This window comes from Saimiri boliviensis, chromosome 3 (assembly GCF_048565385.1).
Source record: "Saimiri boliviensis isolate mSaiBol1 chromosome 3, mSaiBol1.pri, whole genome shotgun sequence".
Lineage (NCBI taxonomy): Eukaryota > Metazoa > Chordata > Mammalia > Primates > Cebidae > Saimiri > Saimiri boliviensis.
The window spans coordinates 178613317-178630595 of NC_133451.1; the positions used below are offsets into that span (position 1 = coordinate 178613317).

Genomic DNA, 17279 nt, shown 5'->3' on the forward strand with positions numbered 1-17279 from the left:
CTCTGCTTGGACTGATGTAAGGTAAGTCACCTTTAAGCATTTGTGAGTACAGTGGCTTGGAGTTCATCATTTTTGGCCATGTGCCTTCCTCTATTCCCAGTAGCTATTAATGGAGTAACTGGAAAGCAGCAGAACCATTACAGTAAGTTCTGACCCTGTGTGACTTCTGCAGAGCCGCGCTGTTGTGTGAATCTTCTCAACTCTTTGTTCTGTGATACTTTACTCTTTTATGCCTGGGGATAAATAGAGAGACATACTTTTTAGAAATGCTTAGACAACTGGTGAAATTTGTGAGGTGTGCATTTATATAAGACCTTTTTTGTGCTCCTAAGGTAGCAATAACAATAGCAAGATGATCTATCCACATGAGTATAGCATTCATGAGATTACACTGAAATTGTTCAATCATGAGGGGAAGCAGAATACATTGAAGCAATAAGCAAAGAATGTCAAGGAAACTTCTAACCTTGGATTTATTGTCTGTAACGCTCATGGAAATAGCTTCGGAAAGGAAGCCATGGGAACAGGATGAGTGAGCTGGCTTTAATCCAGCTGTGGTGAGGGGTCACTGCCATCCATATATGGCTTGTTAGTGGGCTAAGGGAAGAGCTGCACAGCCTACCTACGAATTATGCTGCCACACACACACAAAAAAAAAAAAAAGAAAAGAAAAGAAAAAGAAAAACAAACAAAAAAACAGCTGCTCAGCTCCCTAAGAGGCTGTCAGCACCAGGCAGTCCTTGAAAGAACTGCTGTCTCGTTCCATGTAGTTCTGATAAATGCTTACCATACAACTTTTTCACTTATTTTTTATTCATCTTATTTAATTTTTATTTTTTCAAAAGGAGCATTGTGGTATTATATGCTTTTGTTTATGAATAAAGAACTACAAACCAGTATAACCATAGAATGGTCTCTTATATACTATCTTTCTATATAATTTTATATATTATTTAGGCCAGCTTAAGAGATACCAGCTGCCGGGCATGGTGGCTCACGCCTGTAATCCAAGCACTTTGGAGGCCAAGGTGGGCGGATCACCTGAGGTTGGGAGTTCAAGAGATACCAGTTAATTACATGCCATGCTGTGCAGAGGAGAACAATTCAGTTTAATATGTCTTTTTAATGATACAGTTGAAAAACCAATGAAAGAGAATACCTGAAAATTAATAGCCAGTCACTAAGATGAATGGGATATGGAAAAAGAGCCGGGCATTTTAACAGCAGGTTATGCACATGGTATCATGTAATCCTCACAACAGATCTCTGGTATAAGGATAATTATTCCCGTTTTAGAGATGGGAAACCAAGGCATTCTTAAAGGAAATGAGATGGTTTGAAATGAATCACTGTTATTCTAGAGACCAAAATAGAAGCATAGTATTAGTATGTACTGGATGATTCTTAGAAAAGTCTAATTCCTTAAGTCAGGAATGGCTTTGTTTGTAGACAGAACATATGGTCACTTGAAAGATGCAATTTATGAGATACTGAAATCCTCACCTGAGATAACGAATATAGTTACTAATGTGTTCAAATGAAGTCCCAGCCAACTAGCTAGCTTCATCAATTCAATCTGAGAATTGCTAAATGATGATTCTTCTTGAATAACATACTACAAAAAGAAATTCTTGCTTATATTAACTCTTTCGAATCTTACCCCCATCATGAAGACAAGTAATGAAGGCATTGTCATTCTTATAGACAAAAAACAAACAACAACAGCAACAACAAACAGAATTCCAAGGAGTGGGTTCTAATCCCACAGCCCACCGAGCAGGCCTTCTTTGCTTTCTGAACTCTATCTGTGCAGTGACTCCCTAGCCCAGTATTTCTAATCTTCTAGGAACCAGGAATATGTATTTTTTAAAAGAAGGGTTCCTTCCTCAAGTAAGTTTGGGAGAAGCGTGATGTCCTATCCCTTTCTTGGAGATTCACAGTACACGTGAACATAACAGAAACCTTGACATAAAGATACTTGGTTAACCTGTTGAATAGGGCCTTTCCTATAGACGTCTCATCGTTAACATTGCTTTTTGGTGTTATGGTTTAGGAGAAGTTACTTTATCCCTTGTGTACATAATAGATGAGAAGAAGCAGTGATTGAAGACAAAGGCATAGAGAACACAAAGGCTATGAGATGGGATTTGTTCTTGTACCCTATGCGGTGCTTCGCGCATGACTAACATCAGCAGCATTTGTGAGAGGAAAATAGTGTATGAGTTCTCACGGCTTAAGGCAGAGCTGATCAGTAACCAAGGTAGCCATCAGGTAGAAATTTCTTTGAGTATCTGAAGGTTGTCTGAGGGTCTTTGTCCACATAAAGTTGACCCAGCTCTTTTGAAAAATTTTTTTATTATTTATTTATTTATTTATTTATTTATTTTGAGATGGAGTCTCACTAGTGGCATGATCTTGGCTCACTGTAACCTCTGCCTTTTGGGTTCAAGGGATTCTCCTGCCTCAGCCTCCCAAGTAGCTGGGACTACAGACATGTGCCACCATGCCCAGCTAATTTTTTGTATTTTTAGTAGAGATGGGGTTTCACCATGTTATCCAGGATGGTTTTGATCTCCTGACCTTGTGAATTGCCCACCTCAGCCTCCCAAAGTGCTGATATTACAGGTGTGTGCCACTGCGCCTGGCCGACCCAGTTCTTATATTGGGTCTCTAGGGACAAAGCTTTGTCCCTTTTTCTGTGGCTTGGTATCCATAAAATCATCTTCATCACTAAACATATTTTAATGTCTGTTTCAAAGGGATATTTCAAAATGAAACGTATATTTGTTGTCTAAATTGAGGCTATTCTGTAAGTGTTCATATTTTCCAGCCGTCCAGTACCCTCACTGGCATTCTGGAGCTATTTCATAGAGCCGTGTTCATTTATTATCTAGTACAAATAGTCTCAGGAAGTAATGCTGAAACTTATTAGTGGCCTTTGGAGTTTTCTATTTCTGCAGGTTAGGGATGCTACTTTGTTAAGATTTTATTAACAGATCCCTGCAGAGGTGAAATATTCCAGTTGTTTGCCTTTTAATGTCCCTGGATTCATGGATAAAGACCTGAGGGGTTAGCCGTGAAAGATAAGATAAAATAAAGGAAATACAAACATTGTAATTTTATTTGTTCAACCATCCATTAATTCATTTATTCACAGATTGAAAAGTATGGATTCCCACCTGATCTTACACTCACCCCTCAAGAGAGCATCCAGCTTTATGATACCATGGTTCAAGTCTGGGAAACTTGGCCCAGGGCTCAGGTAAGTATAGAAACATATATTCATGGAAACTAACTTCAGTTAGTGCTATTCAAGAATATGGCAAACTTGCTCTTCAGGTAAGCACGCTCCTTCTCTCCACTTGCTTGATGCTGCTATTCTGAAACGATCAGTTATTTTTTATTTTCAGACGTTCTCTGTGACTTTATTATTGTATATAGCGTGGAATATTCTATAATTCTCGAAAATATTTCTTCTTTTAGCTTTTGGGATACCATACTACTTTAGTTGTGTTTTTGGACTTAGATTTCTCCGTTCTCTTCTCCGTTCCTTTTCATCTTCTCGTCAGCCATGCCTTATATTCTTTCGTTTAAAGAGCTCACCCATCATCATAAGTTTATGTGTTGGAAATTATGGGGAGGTAAAAAGATGTTTAACAGCCTCGTGACGTCGGGAGTTTGCAGTTTGGTTAAGGAGACAAATAAACTCAAATACATCATTGTATTTTTCTTACCATATAGATTGCAAAGCTTAGCTTAATTTTGTGATAATTTTTTCCCCAAGGAATTGTGTCCAGAGGAATTTGTTCTTTTTAAGAATAAAGTGGTCATTAAGAAGTTGGATGTTAGAAAATATGAAGAAAACTTAAAGGCAGAATTAAAGAATTGGATTTTAAATGGCAAGGTGAAGCAGGTAATTGTCACACTTTCTTGGACAAAGTTTCGCTTAATTAATTGTTTGGAGTTGCATAATAATTTAGCCAATGACAGTTATGTAATCTTTTTATTCCAGTTTTTGTTTTTGTTATTCCATTTAAACATATTATCTAGTACGTCTGAGTTAGAAAAAAAAAAGGAGGAGGGAACTGGTTTCATCTCTTAGCTCAGTGCCCTTTAAAACATGTGCCACAGAGGCCGAGTGTGTTGGCTCACACCTGTAATCCCAGTACTTTGGGAGGCTGAGGCAGGTTGATCACGAGGTCAGGAGACTGAGACCATCCTGGCCAACATGGTGAAATCCCGTCTCTACTAAAATACAAAAAAATTACCTGTTGTGTTGGCATGCGCCTGTAGTCCCAGCTACTCAGGAGGCTGAGGCATGAGAATCGCTTGAACCCAGGAAGCAGAGGTTGTAGTGAGCCAAGATTGTGCCACTGCCCTCAGCCTGGCCACAGAGCATGACTCTGACTCAAAAACAAAAACAAACAAACAAACAAGCAAAACATGTGTTGTAGGCTTTTGGTTTCTTCAGTAACAGCTACAAACAGCTAAAAATAGAGAATCTTTAACTTTAACAGGAGAACCAATGTTGTTGAGGGAATCAGGAATTAGCACAGGGGCTAACCTAAGTAAGATTTTGTGCAAATAAAAATAAATTATATAAAAATAACCAATTTCTGAAACTCATGTACATGATTATAAATGAGAAAATACTTGAAAGAGGCTTAGGCAAATTTACAGATGACAGACTCAGGTGGCTATGCTGAGAAGCAAAGATATCCTTGAGCATTAAGGTTGATGGATCTTTGGTTCCAGTTTGCTGACTGAGTATTATGTTTATTTGTCTTTTTTTCTTCAGAGATAAAAGAAATAAAGACAAAAATGGTGTTCATTGGCCAGGTGTGGTGGCTCACACATATAATTCCAGCACTTTGGGAGGCTGAGGCAGGTGGATCACTTGAGGCCAGGAGCTCCAGACAAACCTGGCTAACATGGTGAAACCTCATCTCTATAAAAATACAAAAATTAGCCAGATTTTCTAGTGTATGCCTATAATCCCAGCTATTCTGGAGACTGAAGTGTGAGACTCACTTGAGCCTGGGAGGCAGAGGTGACAGTGAGTCGAGATTGTGCCTCTCTACTCCACTCTGGGCAACAGAGGGAGACTCATTCTAAAAAGAAAAAATGGTATTGATATAAGGAAATATTACAAATAATTCAGCCTGTTTGGCAAAGAATGCTATGTTCCATTAAATGTTAATCCTGGGAAAATTGAATACCAAGAATGTCCCTACTCGCCACCCCTCAAATGATAATTAAAATGGAAAATGACTTTGTTAAGAAAATGTATTCATGATAGCACATAACTATTTCATCAATGTTTTTTCATTGTATAGTATGTAAAGTAATTTAATGTTAATTTTCCTGATGTAAAATAACATTTTTTTCTGATTAAAAATATAGTAGATGCTGTTTATAAAAAATTATAAGGCCAGGCGCAGTGGCTCACGCCTGTAATCCCAGCACTTTGGGAGGCCGAGGTGGGTGGATCATGAGGTCAAGAGATTGAGACCATCCTGGCCAACATGGTGAAACCCCATTTCTACTACAAATACAAAGATTAGCTGGGCGTGGTGGCATGTGCCTGTAGTCCCAGCTACTTGGGAGGCTGAGGCAGGAGAATTGCTTGAACCCGGGAGGCGGAGGTTGCAGTGAGCCGAGATCCCGCCACTGCATTCTGGCCTGGCGCCTGGCAACAGATTGAGACTCTGTCTCAAAAAATAAATAAATAAATGGAATAAAATAAAATATGGAATAGTAGGATAAAAATTACCACCCAGAATTTCAACAATATCTGAAGTAAACAACTTATTGTACTTTTGTTGATCACTCTGTGACTTACTGTTTTTTTGAATTTTTAGTTAAGCATTATAAATATGCCTCTATGCCTTTTCAAAGTATTGGTAGATAAATAGTTAATTTTTTTTAAGAGGTTCTTTTCCATTGTTGATTTTATATGCTCTATATTTGGGAGCTATTTTGCCCATCTAATAATTGGAGAAACCCTTCGGCACTCTCCCTGCAACAGTTGAAACGGCAACATTTTCTGAACATCTTTATCCTACTGACTTACTTGTAGTGCCTATAAAAACATCATATGTTGTATTTTATATATTTGTCTATTCTTTAATATAGAGATGTCTGTGTCTCCACTGACTTTTACCACTACGTGATAATATATTATAAAAGGACTACTTTTAAAACCCACAAAAAACTATATATGAAAAATTCTTCTAATTTTAGACAACAAAATAATTCCTTTCTCTCTCCTTTTTCTGCAAATTCTTCTCCTTCTTCTTCTTCTTCTTCTTCTTTTCTTCTTCTTCTTTCTTAATTTTAACTTACTCCTCTAGGTCAAAAGAGTACTGGAGAAACTTAGTCCGGATTCATCGTCTAGTTCAGAAGATACGGGAAACATGTTTCCTCTTCTTGTTGAAAGGTTAAGACAAATGGATAAGTTACCTGCAATATTATTTTTGTAAGTAATTGAAACTTAATTTATCTGTTTATATGTTAGACTTTTTTGATTGATTTTGTTTTCAATTAGTCTTATTTATATATAAATGAGAAGTGAGCCTATTTTTACTAGTTTCTTGCATTTTTAAAAAAATACATAGATTTTATTTTCAAAGAAATTGGTCAGCCTTCTAGGTCAATCCTTATAATATTTTTCATCTTAATTCCATGACTTGATTTTTAAAAATGTTTTTGCTTTTTCTAATTGTTTTTTGTAAGTAACTATCATTAAATTTAGAAATGTTCTTTTAGGAATAAATTGATTTTTTTCACGTACAGAGGTAAAACACATAAAGCAGTCAAAATTTATTGAATGTTTGGCTTTAATTTATAGCTAAGAAAACCAAGGCCAGAGGCATTCCTTGGTATCGCGTGACATAATAAAAAGACCTTGAGTAGTATTTAGCATCTCTCTCTGATTAGGAGAACTTAACTGGAGCACATTAAATGGGTAACACCATATACCCTGGACCCATTCTTATAATCAGAACCAAAAAACTTATTTAGCCAAGGGAATTTTAAATTATTGTAACTACAGAAGTTTTATATAAAATCAATTCCCAGCACCTTGATCCAATGCTAATGTGAAATCGTTTACAAAGACAAATACAGAAGCACATAGGCGTGTGGATATGTTTAATGGTAGCACTAAGCCACATGGGTATTGTTATGCATCCAAAGTTCGAGCTGGTGGTGAGTAACTAAAACATGATGGTGAGAGAAATTAAAGAGCAGATGACTGAAGTCACAAATGTGGGGAATTACAAGAAAATTTCTTCTTCTTCTGTGTTTGGACCAAGGTAGACAAATGAAGTATTCTACCAACATGTTACGATACCTATATAGATTACTCTTGCAGTGTGGCTCTGAATTTTAGTTAGAAACAAATGTACTCCTATATAGCACTGAGACATGGCTGAAGGAACAACTTTGGGATAGGAATCTAAATAGAAATGGGATTCATTATTTGTACAGTTGTATACATCTACATTTTAAAAATATTATTATTTTTATTATACTTTAAGCTCTGGGGTACCTGTGCAGAATGTGCAGTTCGTGAATAGTTATTTTAAATGTTTGGGAGTGAGATCTTTGCTGCTTGAATGGCGTCTCCAGTTGTCTTTAACATATGCTCCAGAAATCCTAGGCTGAGTTCGCTGCTTTGTACCACCGGAACATTGAGAACTCTATGACAGTTGGTTTAGGCCCAAGCTGATCAACTTCCCTTCCTTAATCTGGGCTCCAGAAAACATGCATGGTGCTGACAACGTGCATGTTTTATGTCTGGTGCCATGTAGAGGCGGAGTCAGGAGTACACACTTTGGGTCAGATCTTAGCTTAAATTCCAGCTCTGCCCTCCTTTGGCTATGTCACTTCTGAAAATCTATTTAGCGTCTCACATCCTCATTTGAAAATTGGAGATAATAACTAATTCATTGGGTTGCGTTGTGGATTAAACAAAGTAATTTATATAAAACACTTAACTCATCAGTAGAATACATGACTGATTGAGGCCCAGTCACTAGACTTTTTTTTTTTTTTTTCACACTTGACTCTTGTCATAGGTGATCAGAGGGATTGAAAAAGGAAAATTAATTCTAGGTGACTTAGTTTGTTTACTTTAAAGCAGAAAGAAGAGTCATTTAATGCTATCATTTAAGGCACTGTTTGCAACCAGTAATATATCGGTATTGCATATTAACTTGTGTTACTATGAACAGGGAGGCAAAATTAAAAGTGCGATAAAAAATATAGCCTCTGTTGCAGTAAGCCACAATTGCACCACTGCACTCCAGTCTGTGCGGCAGAGCAAGAGCCTGTCAGCCTGTCTCCAAAAAAAAAAACTCCAGGATCCCTGTCCCCCATCTGTCCTCTTGACTTGAGAGAGACTCTGAGACTTCTTCTATTGCAATGACGCATATTAAACACAAGCCCCTAAAGCAAAAGAATGGGTTGAGTTTGCTGCCTGGATTCAGATCAGCCCTTCCTGATCTGCAGGTGTCATGTGATCACTGTTCAGTGGGGGGCTTTCTTTACCTACACTGGCTGTAGCCACTTCAGTCCATCTGCCCTCCAGAGGAGGGGTTCCTTCCTGATTTTTAGCAGGTTTAGAGGCTATAGCTTGAGCTTACAACCAGGAGGGAAATTGGAAGGATTAAGCAGCTTTTCAAAATGTTTAAATGTTTAATATAGGGAAATAACATTTTATCAATTTGCCTATATCAATTTCCCTATATATATATTTCCCTATATTAAACATTTGTTAATATAGGGAAATAACATTTTATCAATACTAGGCACCATAAAATGTAAACACAATTACTGTCATAAACCTGGATATACCTTCAAGGATTCAAAGTGGCTTTGTTTTAGTTACCCGGTTTGCATACAGTGCAGAAAAAGGTCTTCACGTTAGCACTATGTACATTAAGAAAAGATCCAAATTACACAAAAGGCAGATTAAAAAAAAAAAAAAAAAAACAGCCTCTGAAGTTGAAGCTGAGTTGCCTGGGTTCTAACCGCAACCTGACCAGTAGGCTATGTAACCTTGAAGACATTCCAAAATTTCCTTTGGAATTTACTTCCTCATCTGCAAAACAGATAATATGACCTTCCTCATAATGTCATGGTAGAGACTGATTTAGTTAATATGTTTAAACCACATAGAACAGTGCCTGGAACTTGGTAATTGTTTGCCATTATTATTTTTGTTTTTTTTCTTACCATGTATAGCAGACTTTTCTCGTCTTTGTTTCTTCAGTGTAATAATTTAATGCTCATCAGTTACATAAGATTCCTTTTCAAAGTCTGTTTTCTAAACATGCTAGTAAATCTGTGGCCCCATAAGTAATATTCAAAAAACTCTATGGAGAACTCAGGCTATAATGAGTGTCATATTACTGTATGTTCCATATATTTGAGCCAAAACATTTTTTTCTAGCAAATTATATGTCAAGATGATAGCAGTAGATGGACATATGATATTGTCAAACTCCCCAAAATATTTGAAGAGGTTTATTCTGAGCCAAATATGAGTGACCATGGCCTGTGACGCAGCCCTCAGGAGGTCTTAAGAACGTGTGCCCAAGGTGGTTGGAGTAGAGCTTGGTTTTATAATTTTAGGGAGATATGAGACATCAATTAAATACATTTAACATACACATGGGTTTGATCCAGAAAGGCAGGACAACTCAAAGTTGGGGAGGGAGGCTTCCAGATTATAGGTAGATTTAAAAATTTTCTGATTGGGAATTGGTTGAAATGGTTATCAACAGAAAGGAATGTCTGGGTTATAAGAGGTTGTAGAACTGGGGCCTGTCGGGGGTTGGGGGTTAGGAAAGGAAAATCAGGGGGTGGGGGGTTAGGGGAGGAGCAGCAGTAGGAGACATATCTAATGTAGATGATGGGGTGATGGATGCAGCAAACCACCATGGCACGTGTATACCAGTGTAACAAACCTGCACATTTGCACATGTACCCAAGATCTTAAAGTATAATAATAATAATAATAACAAAAGGTTGTGGAGACCAAAGTTTTAGCATGCACACAAAGCCTCCAGGTAGCAGGCTTCAGAGAGAATAGATGTGGATGTTTCTTATCAGACCTAAGGTCTGTGTTGGTGTGAATGCTCGAGGGTACAGTGAGGCATGCGTGACCCCCACTTCCTATTGTGGCTTAAACCACTCTTTCAGTTTACATTTTAGAGTTCCCTGGCCTAGGGTGAAGTCTATTCAGATGATTAAGGGGCCTTATAATTTTATTTTTGGTTTACAATATGATTATAGTCTTTTCAAAGCACTATTTTCGTTTGTTATAAGGTTTAAGAATGGTGATGTGGAAAAAAGAGCTGGAAGTATGTGCGCTTTTCTGGAGAAGACAGAGGCAAAAAGCCATCGTCACACTGAATGTCATCAGTATATCCTTGATATAAATGAAGAACTTAAAAAAGTTGAAAGAATTGTGAAGGAAGAAAAAAAGATGTAGGTATTAATGTTTACTTAAACAAATTGGCCCCTGAAGACTTAAAATATTCATAAGTCACTGTCAGAAATGTTTAGAGGCCACAAAGGGGCCCTTGTTATTGTTTCATAGTTTTTGCAAATAAAGTAAATTTGGGTGGAAGGATGGGAGGAAGGGAATCCCTCTTATACATGTAGATAGAGTTCATTTAGGTCAGGAGAGGCGAGACCACAATCTGTAAGCTTAAGTATCAACTGGGCCTCCTGAGAGGCCCTCAGCCTTAGCCATAACCTGCATTCACGTTCCCAGGCCACAACCTGGAGGTTTCCTGGTCTGTAGAATGCTTATTCACTATTGGTGGGAGTGTAAATTAGTTCAACCATTGTGGAAGACAGCGTGGTGATTCCTCAAAGACCAAAAGACAGAAATACCATTCAACACAGCCATCCCACTGCTGGGCATATACCCAAAGGAATAGAAATCATTCCATCATAAAGATACATGCATGGATATGTTCACTGCAGCACTATTCACAATAGAAAAGACATGAAGTCAATCTAGATGCCCATCAATGATAGACTGGATAAGGAAATTGTGGTACGTGTATACCATGAAATACTATGCGGCCATGAAAAAGAATGAGATCATGTCCTTTGCAGAGACATTGATAAAGCTGGAGGCCATTATTCTTAGGAAACTAACACAGGGACAGAAAACCAAATCCTACATGTTCTCATTTTTAAGTAGGAAATAAATGATGAGAACACATGGACACATGGAAGGGAACAGCACACACTGGGGTCTATGAGAAGGTGGAGGGTAGAAGGAAGAAGAAGAGAGAGGATCGAGAGAAATAACGAATGAGAACTAGGCTTAATATCTGAGTTATGAAATAATCTGTACAACAAACTCCCATGATACAAGTTTACCTATATAACGAATCTGCACATGTATCCCTGAACTTAAAATAAAACTTAAAAACCAAAGAATGGACTATAGAATGAATTGCCATACCAATTGTATGCTAGGGGTAGAACTTCACTGCTGTGATTTTTTCCCCCTTTTTCCCAAGGTCTGATTAATTCTGACAGTTCTATGGTCAAAATGTTTCTTCTGTCCTTGACATCCTCTCAGTCCTCACTTGCTGGCTCTGAGTTGGTTCAGGTACTTGCCATTTGCTGTTTGGGATTCTCTAGAGTCTTTCTCTTGTGTAATTTCTTGTTCCAGGTTTACCTCTTCCAATGTTATTGACATACAGTTGCTGGTCTGATTGTTCTGTTATGGAATTCTTGGGGTGTTGCTTTTTGGGCTAGAAACCCTCTGTGGCCAGTGGCACCTTTGATGCACCCAGCCAAGAATGCCAGCTGTAGAGAGGCTGGCAGCTCCAGGCACTGGCACAGGCAGCAGCTTCCTGTGTGGCTGCAGCTGGACCAGGAGTACTGCAAGCAGCTTCCATGGCTGGCACTGGGGAACATGGTGGTGCCCAGAGATGTCAGGAACTGCAGGGCCCCAAAGAGCCTATCACAGCCCTGGCTTGGGGAGCTCCCAGGTCTGGGCTTTTCTAAAGGCTGCAGCTCTTCTCTTCTTCTTTCTTCTCTCCTTCTTGTCACCCATAATGTGGCAAGCAAGGGCAATGTGGCAAGTGTTTTAGCCCTGTTTGTGTTACAGCTCTTTTAGCCTTGCCATTTGGTGGGTCCCAAGTTCTAGTCGTGCATCCAGGAAGAATGAGGTACACAGACAAGTGGAGGGTAAGCAAGGTGAAGAAGAGCATTATTGACCAGTGGAACAGCTCAGAGGAGAACTGCAGTGGATAGTTTCTCTCTGAAAGTGGGGTGTTCTGATGAGTATTGAGCTCTTAGCAGAGAGGAGACCCTGGAGTGGGTTGCTCCATTTTGCAGCTGGCCATCCTGTCAAGTCCTCAGTTCTCAGCTAAGAAGAGGTCCTGGAGTGGGTAGCTCCTCTCCACAGCTGGTGATCCTGACATCTGCTCACCTCTTAGCAGAGAAGAGACACTGGAGTAGGTAACTCCTCTCTGCAGCTAGTCATCTGTTGAGTCAAGTCTGGCTGAGCCTGAGGTTTTTATGGGCTTCAGAGGGGAGGAAGCATGTGCTGATGGGTCCATGAGAGGTCACGGGCAGGCCTGGAAAAAGCACCATAAGTTCCCTCTTCCAGTCCACAGGACTGGCAACCCAGCCCCCAGATTTCAAGCCCCAGCTTGAAGGTGGGACTTCAGGTAGGCACTTTAGCATGACATGACTAAATCACCATGATTTGTTCCCTGCCTACCTCTGTGGCGTCGTCATCATTTTCAGCCACTCCTCTCTGGTAAGTCTCTATCTCACCAGAGTTCTCCTCGCATGAATCGCTTTCCACCACCCGAGTCTATGTACTAGGCACTGCATCTACCTGATGGGCCTTCCTTTCTGTCAGCTCATACATCTGTTCATTTCACTCACATCTTTCTTTTAAATCTGTCTTTTCTTCGAAGTTTATAATGATTCCCTCGGATAGATTTATTACCCTTTGTCTTTTGTTCTCATTCCACTTTGAATCATTGAAGCATTTGGATCAGTGATACCACCACACTGCAGTTGTCTTCATATCTTCATTTTCTTTAGATTGGAAGTCACCTTACGAAAATTGTGCATATTCTTCTTGGAGTTCCCCTATACTAGCATATCGCCTGGCACATAGTAATAGTGCTTCATAAATACTTTTGAGAGAATAATGAAACCTCCTCTCCACATTGTCTTAGTCCATAACACATTACCGTACTACATGGCTTCTAAACAGAAATGTATTTCTCACAGTTCTGGAGGCTAGCAAGTCTAAGATCAAGGTGTTTGCAGAGCTGCTGTCTGCTGAGGCCCTGCTTCCTGGTTCATAGAGAGCTGCCCTTTCTGTGCCCGTATAGGGTGAAAGGATGAGGGAGCTCTCTGGAGCCTCTTTTATAAGGTCACTAATCCCATTCATAAAAAATTTGTCTTGTTGACTTAATCCCTCCCAAAGACCCCACATTCTGATATCACATATGGTGATTAGGTTTGTGAAACAAACCTAAAACATATGAATTTGTTTTGAAGGGGACACAAACATTCAGTCTGTAACAATATTGAAATGACTTCCATAGCCCTTCTAATTCAAACATTTCATAAAGACTAGGGCAAACTCTTTGTTGGTTCCACTCCTGCTTTTATCTTCTTTCTGCTTGTTGTGCATAGTTTTTGGACGTAGGAGAAGGGAAAAGGATCTGGGAGAGAGAAGTCGGAGCTCCAGGTTGTCTTGGCACCTGATTCTCTTTAGTCAGTGTTTTTTCAGGACTAGGAACTACATTTCAAGTTGAATGTGTAATGAACTACATGGGCCATGAAAATAAAGAATATTGATTGCTATAATCAGTTTCTCTCTTGGACCCAGTCGTGAAGGGTCTCTGCTCTCAGCTTGGATATTTAAAGTATCCTTTTCTGTCTGGGACCCTCTTTATAAGCCCAGAGTTAGTGGGATCAGGGGATGTGACGACTCCTTCTAGACTGTGCCACACACACACCTCCTTTGCTTTTCCGCTGTGCTCTGGCCACTGCTCAAGAGAGATTCAGGAGCAGAAGTTGTCCTGAGAAGAACCGGATATCTGTTACAGCATGAAGGAGAAGAAATCATGCAGAGAAAAGGAAGAAAATACAGGGGATTTTGCTGGTGAAGGACCATGACTTCTAGATGAAATAGTGGAAGTATCTGTGGGGAAGGGGAGACCAAGTCAGGATTGATGGAGCTACTGTCAACATTGGATGACGAAGGGAAATCTGGTGGGCTTAGGCTTCTTGTGGTAACGGAATATGAGTTTTCATTACCTAAAAATTTTCTTTTGAAAATAATAGCATTAAAAAAAACCGGAAGAGGGCTGGAAAACTGGAAGGAATGCTAACGGATAGGCCCCAATATGTTAACTTCCTGAAGAAGCTGAACACTGTGAAAATCTCTGAGGGCTGCACGTATGCTGATGTCAGTGCCCTGCACAGTGAGATCACCGAGGAGAATGGCTTGGTATGCCAGACAATTATTAATGGAATACTTTACAGTTGTGATGCTTTATCATAGTGATCGTTTGAATGTGGAAATGACTTGTGCAGTACCTTTGAAATAGGATTATCTCTGTATGTTTTTTGCTTTGCAATGATTATCCCAATTTAATGTGCTAAAGTTCTCTAGGTGACTCTTCCTTGCTCAGTATGAATATCATCCTCTTATTTTATTTCACTCTATTATCCTGTATTAGTTTATAGCTTGACTGTAGAACTCAATTCAATATGATGTATTTTAATGCTGGTCACATTTGAGTATGTGTGACACATTATATTTTAAATAATGTCAACTGAAAGTTTCAGTTTCAGAGACCTTCTATATAACATTCAAAACATATCATTAAACAGATATTGAAATACCCAAGGATGGTATGACATTTAAACATTATTTATTATGCAAGCAATTTATGTTCATTGCTGAAATATTTGAAAATAGAAAATAAAAATAAAAATAAACGTAATGTCACAGCTCAGAGAGACTCACTGTTCTCTCAGATCTTTTTTTCCTGTGGCCTGTAGTTACAAACATGTCCACACTCACATAGATGTTTTGTGTATTTGTTTGTTAATAAAATAAGGCCATATTATATACAAATTGTCTGCAATCTTCTTTCCTCCCTTACCTATTTATTTCTTGCCAGCAACAACAGAGCTACATTATTATCTGAATAGCTGCATCCTGTATATTTCTGTGGGTGACTGACTTATGTAACCAGTTGTCTTACTCCAAGCTGCATAGGGTGTCTTATTATTTTTTCTTGTTCTTGTAATACGATTTTACCTTTGACATCTTTGTCAGCTGCTGGATTTCCTCCTGAGAATAAATTCTTAGAAGTGAGGCTGTGAGAGTATGGACATTTTAAGGGGTTTGGATATGACCTGTGAGTGGTTCACAGTGAGAAGTAAGAATTCTCAGATCATCTGGAGTAGAGAACGTGCTCTGCCTTCTTGGAGAAGTCTCTCTGTCTCTTTGTGTGTCTCTTCTCTGACGAAGTCTGTTCACAAAAATGGGCAGATTATTTCTGTAGCTATGAAACATGTAGGTTCAGGGTCAAAGGGCAGCCTCACTGTGTGCAAGGTGTCAGCGGTTTGTGCATGAAAATGTCTTGATTCTGGTTGAACCTGAAATTAAGTAAAATACTGATCAATTGCTTCACACTCCTTTCTTGTTTTAGACTTTGAATACAGTGTTAAAACGAGTGCAATTAACGAGAAAAGGCGAAGAACTGACAACTTTAGCACAAAGGGGGATTGGATATCATCACAGCGCCATGTATTTTAAAGAAAAAGAGTTAGTTGAGATACTCTTTGCAAAAGGGCTTATTAGGGTAGGTACATTTCTTTGCATTTAAAAAATAAGGTTGTGCATATATGATGCTGAATACCAGTAAAAGATAAAAAAATTATACCAGTTGTTTTAATCGTCTAACCAGTGTCTTTTTATTAGAACTCACTGAACTGCTTCTCCATCTTTCCCATTTATTAGAGGAGTTTAAAAACCATTTCTACACTGAAAAATATATTTATAATGAAGTAATACAGCTATTATACAACCCTTTACCCTTCAACACTTAGTAACTAGGACATAGCTCTTAAAATTTTACCCTAGAGATTTCTTAAGGATATTGATACTTTTAGTATAAAAGACTATACTTTTAGTCAGACTATTTTCCAATGTCATTCCTCATCTAAGAGAAAGACATTTCTTTTTTAAGAACTGGAAAAGCTTGCACTAGACTAACATGTTCTAGACAGAGTTGATAGATGTAACACCGCCAAAGGAAGTTGGAAGACGGTAAGGAGATCGTCCATGGTTGGTGGTTAAATCCTTGTTAACTTTTTGTTAGTATGTTTCAGAAGCTTGGAACATTCTCTTTCTATGTGGGGATAGTCTACATAAATTCACCAAGAATGTTCATATAATTACCTAGTCAGTTTCCTTTAGAGGGATTTGGAAAAACAAGCACCAGCTTTATAGCTTGGTTGCACATATGCATGTGTGTGTCTGTGTGTGAAGAGCTGTGTAGAAGTATAGTCATCATGCTATTCAGGGTGTTTATTTTTGTAATCTTAAGAAGAGCGAGGAATATTAGATATCAAAAGTTGTTTCTTGCTGTTTATAAAAACAAAATCTTCTCAGTTTTCATATAGGTATAATTTATTTGTCATTAAAATGGGCAAATAATCAGAAAAAGAAGTTTTCATAAAGGTTATTAATTATGGGCAAAGATCACATTTTGTTTACCACACTCAGTATTGTAGACATTGTCACATAGTAGTGGCTCTGTAAAAGGTAATGAGTGAGTAAATCAGTGAATAAATGAATGAATGAATAGCCAGATCACTACAAAAGTGTTATTCTGAAAATGTGGGTGCTTGCATTTAAAAAAAAAAGAACACTTTTTAAAAAAAATGACACTCATTATAGCTAAAATTTTAAAGTTTAGTGATTTGAGCCTTTCTATCCTTTTTATTGATGAACTTTTAAAGATGAACAAATAGTGGGTTGAATTTGAATAGGTTTATAAATATCAATTAGAAAGTCATTGTGCTTACTCTTTATCATTAAATAATTAAAATAATTATGGTACAGGTTAATATCAATGTATTTAACAGGAAGAGAGAGCAGCTATGTGCACCTAGCATTAAATAGGTGAGTGGGCATATAACTGATATTAAGAAAGTAAATAAGGAAAATGTAACTTTATTATGCTTCAATTGAT

At 38.3% G+C, this 17279-nt stretch overlaps 1 protein-coding gene across 8 annotated transcripts in view; it reads left to right on the forward strand.

Annotated features, from left to right (window-relative positions):
• LOC101050820 (DExD/H-box helicase 60) overlaps positions 1–17279 on the forward strand; it is a 258453-nt gene that overhangs the window by 70214 nt on the left and 170960 nt on the right. For all 8 annotated transcript variants that reach the window (XM_074397007.1, XM_074397004.1, XM_074397001.1 and 5 more), the window contains 6 exons: positions 3158–3262; positions 3785–3913; positions 6354–6478; positions 10336–10497; positions 14353–14518; positions 15732–15884. In XM_074397007.1, coding sequence (XP_074253108.1) covers positions 3158–3262; positions 3785–3913; positions 6354–6478; positions 10336–10497; positions 14353–14518; positions 15732–15884 — 840 coding nt within the window. The remainder of the gene's footprint in view (positions 1–3157; positions 3263–3784; positions 3914–6353; positions 6479–10335; positions 10498–14352; positions 14519–15731; positions 15885–17279) is intronic.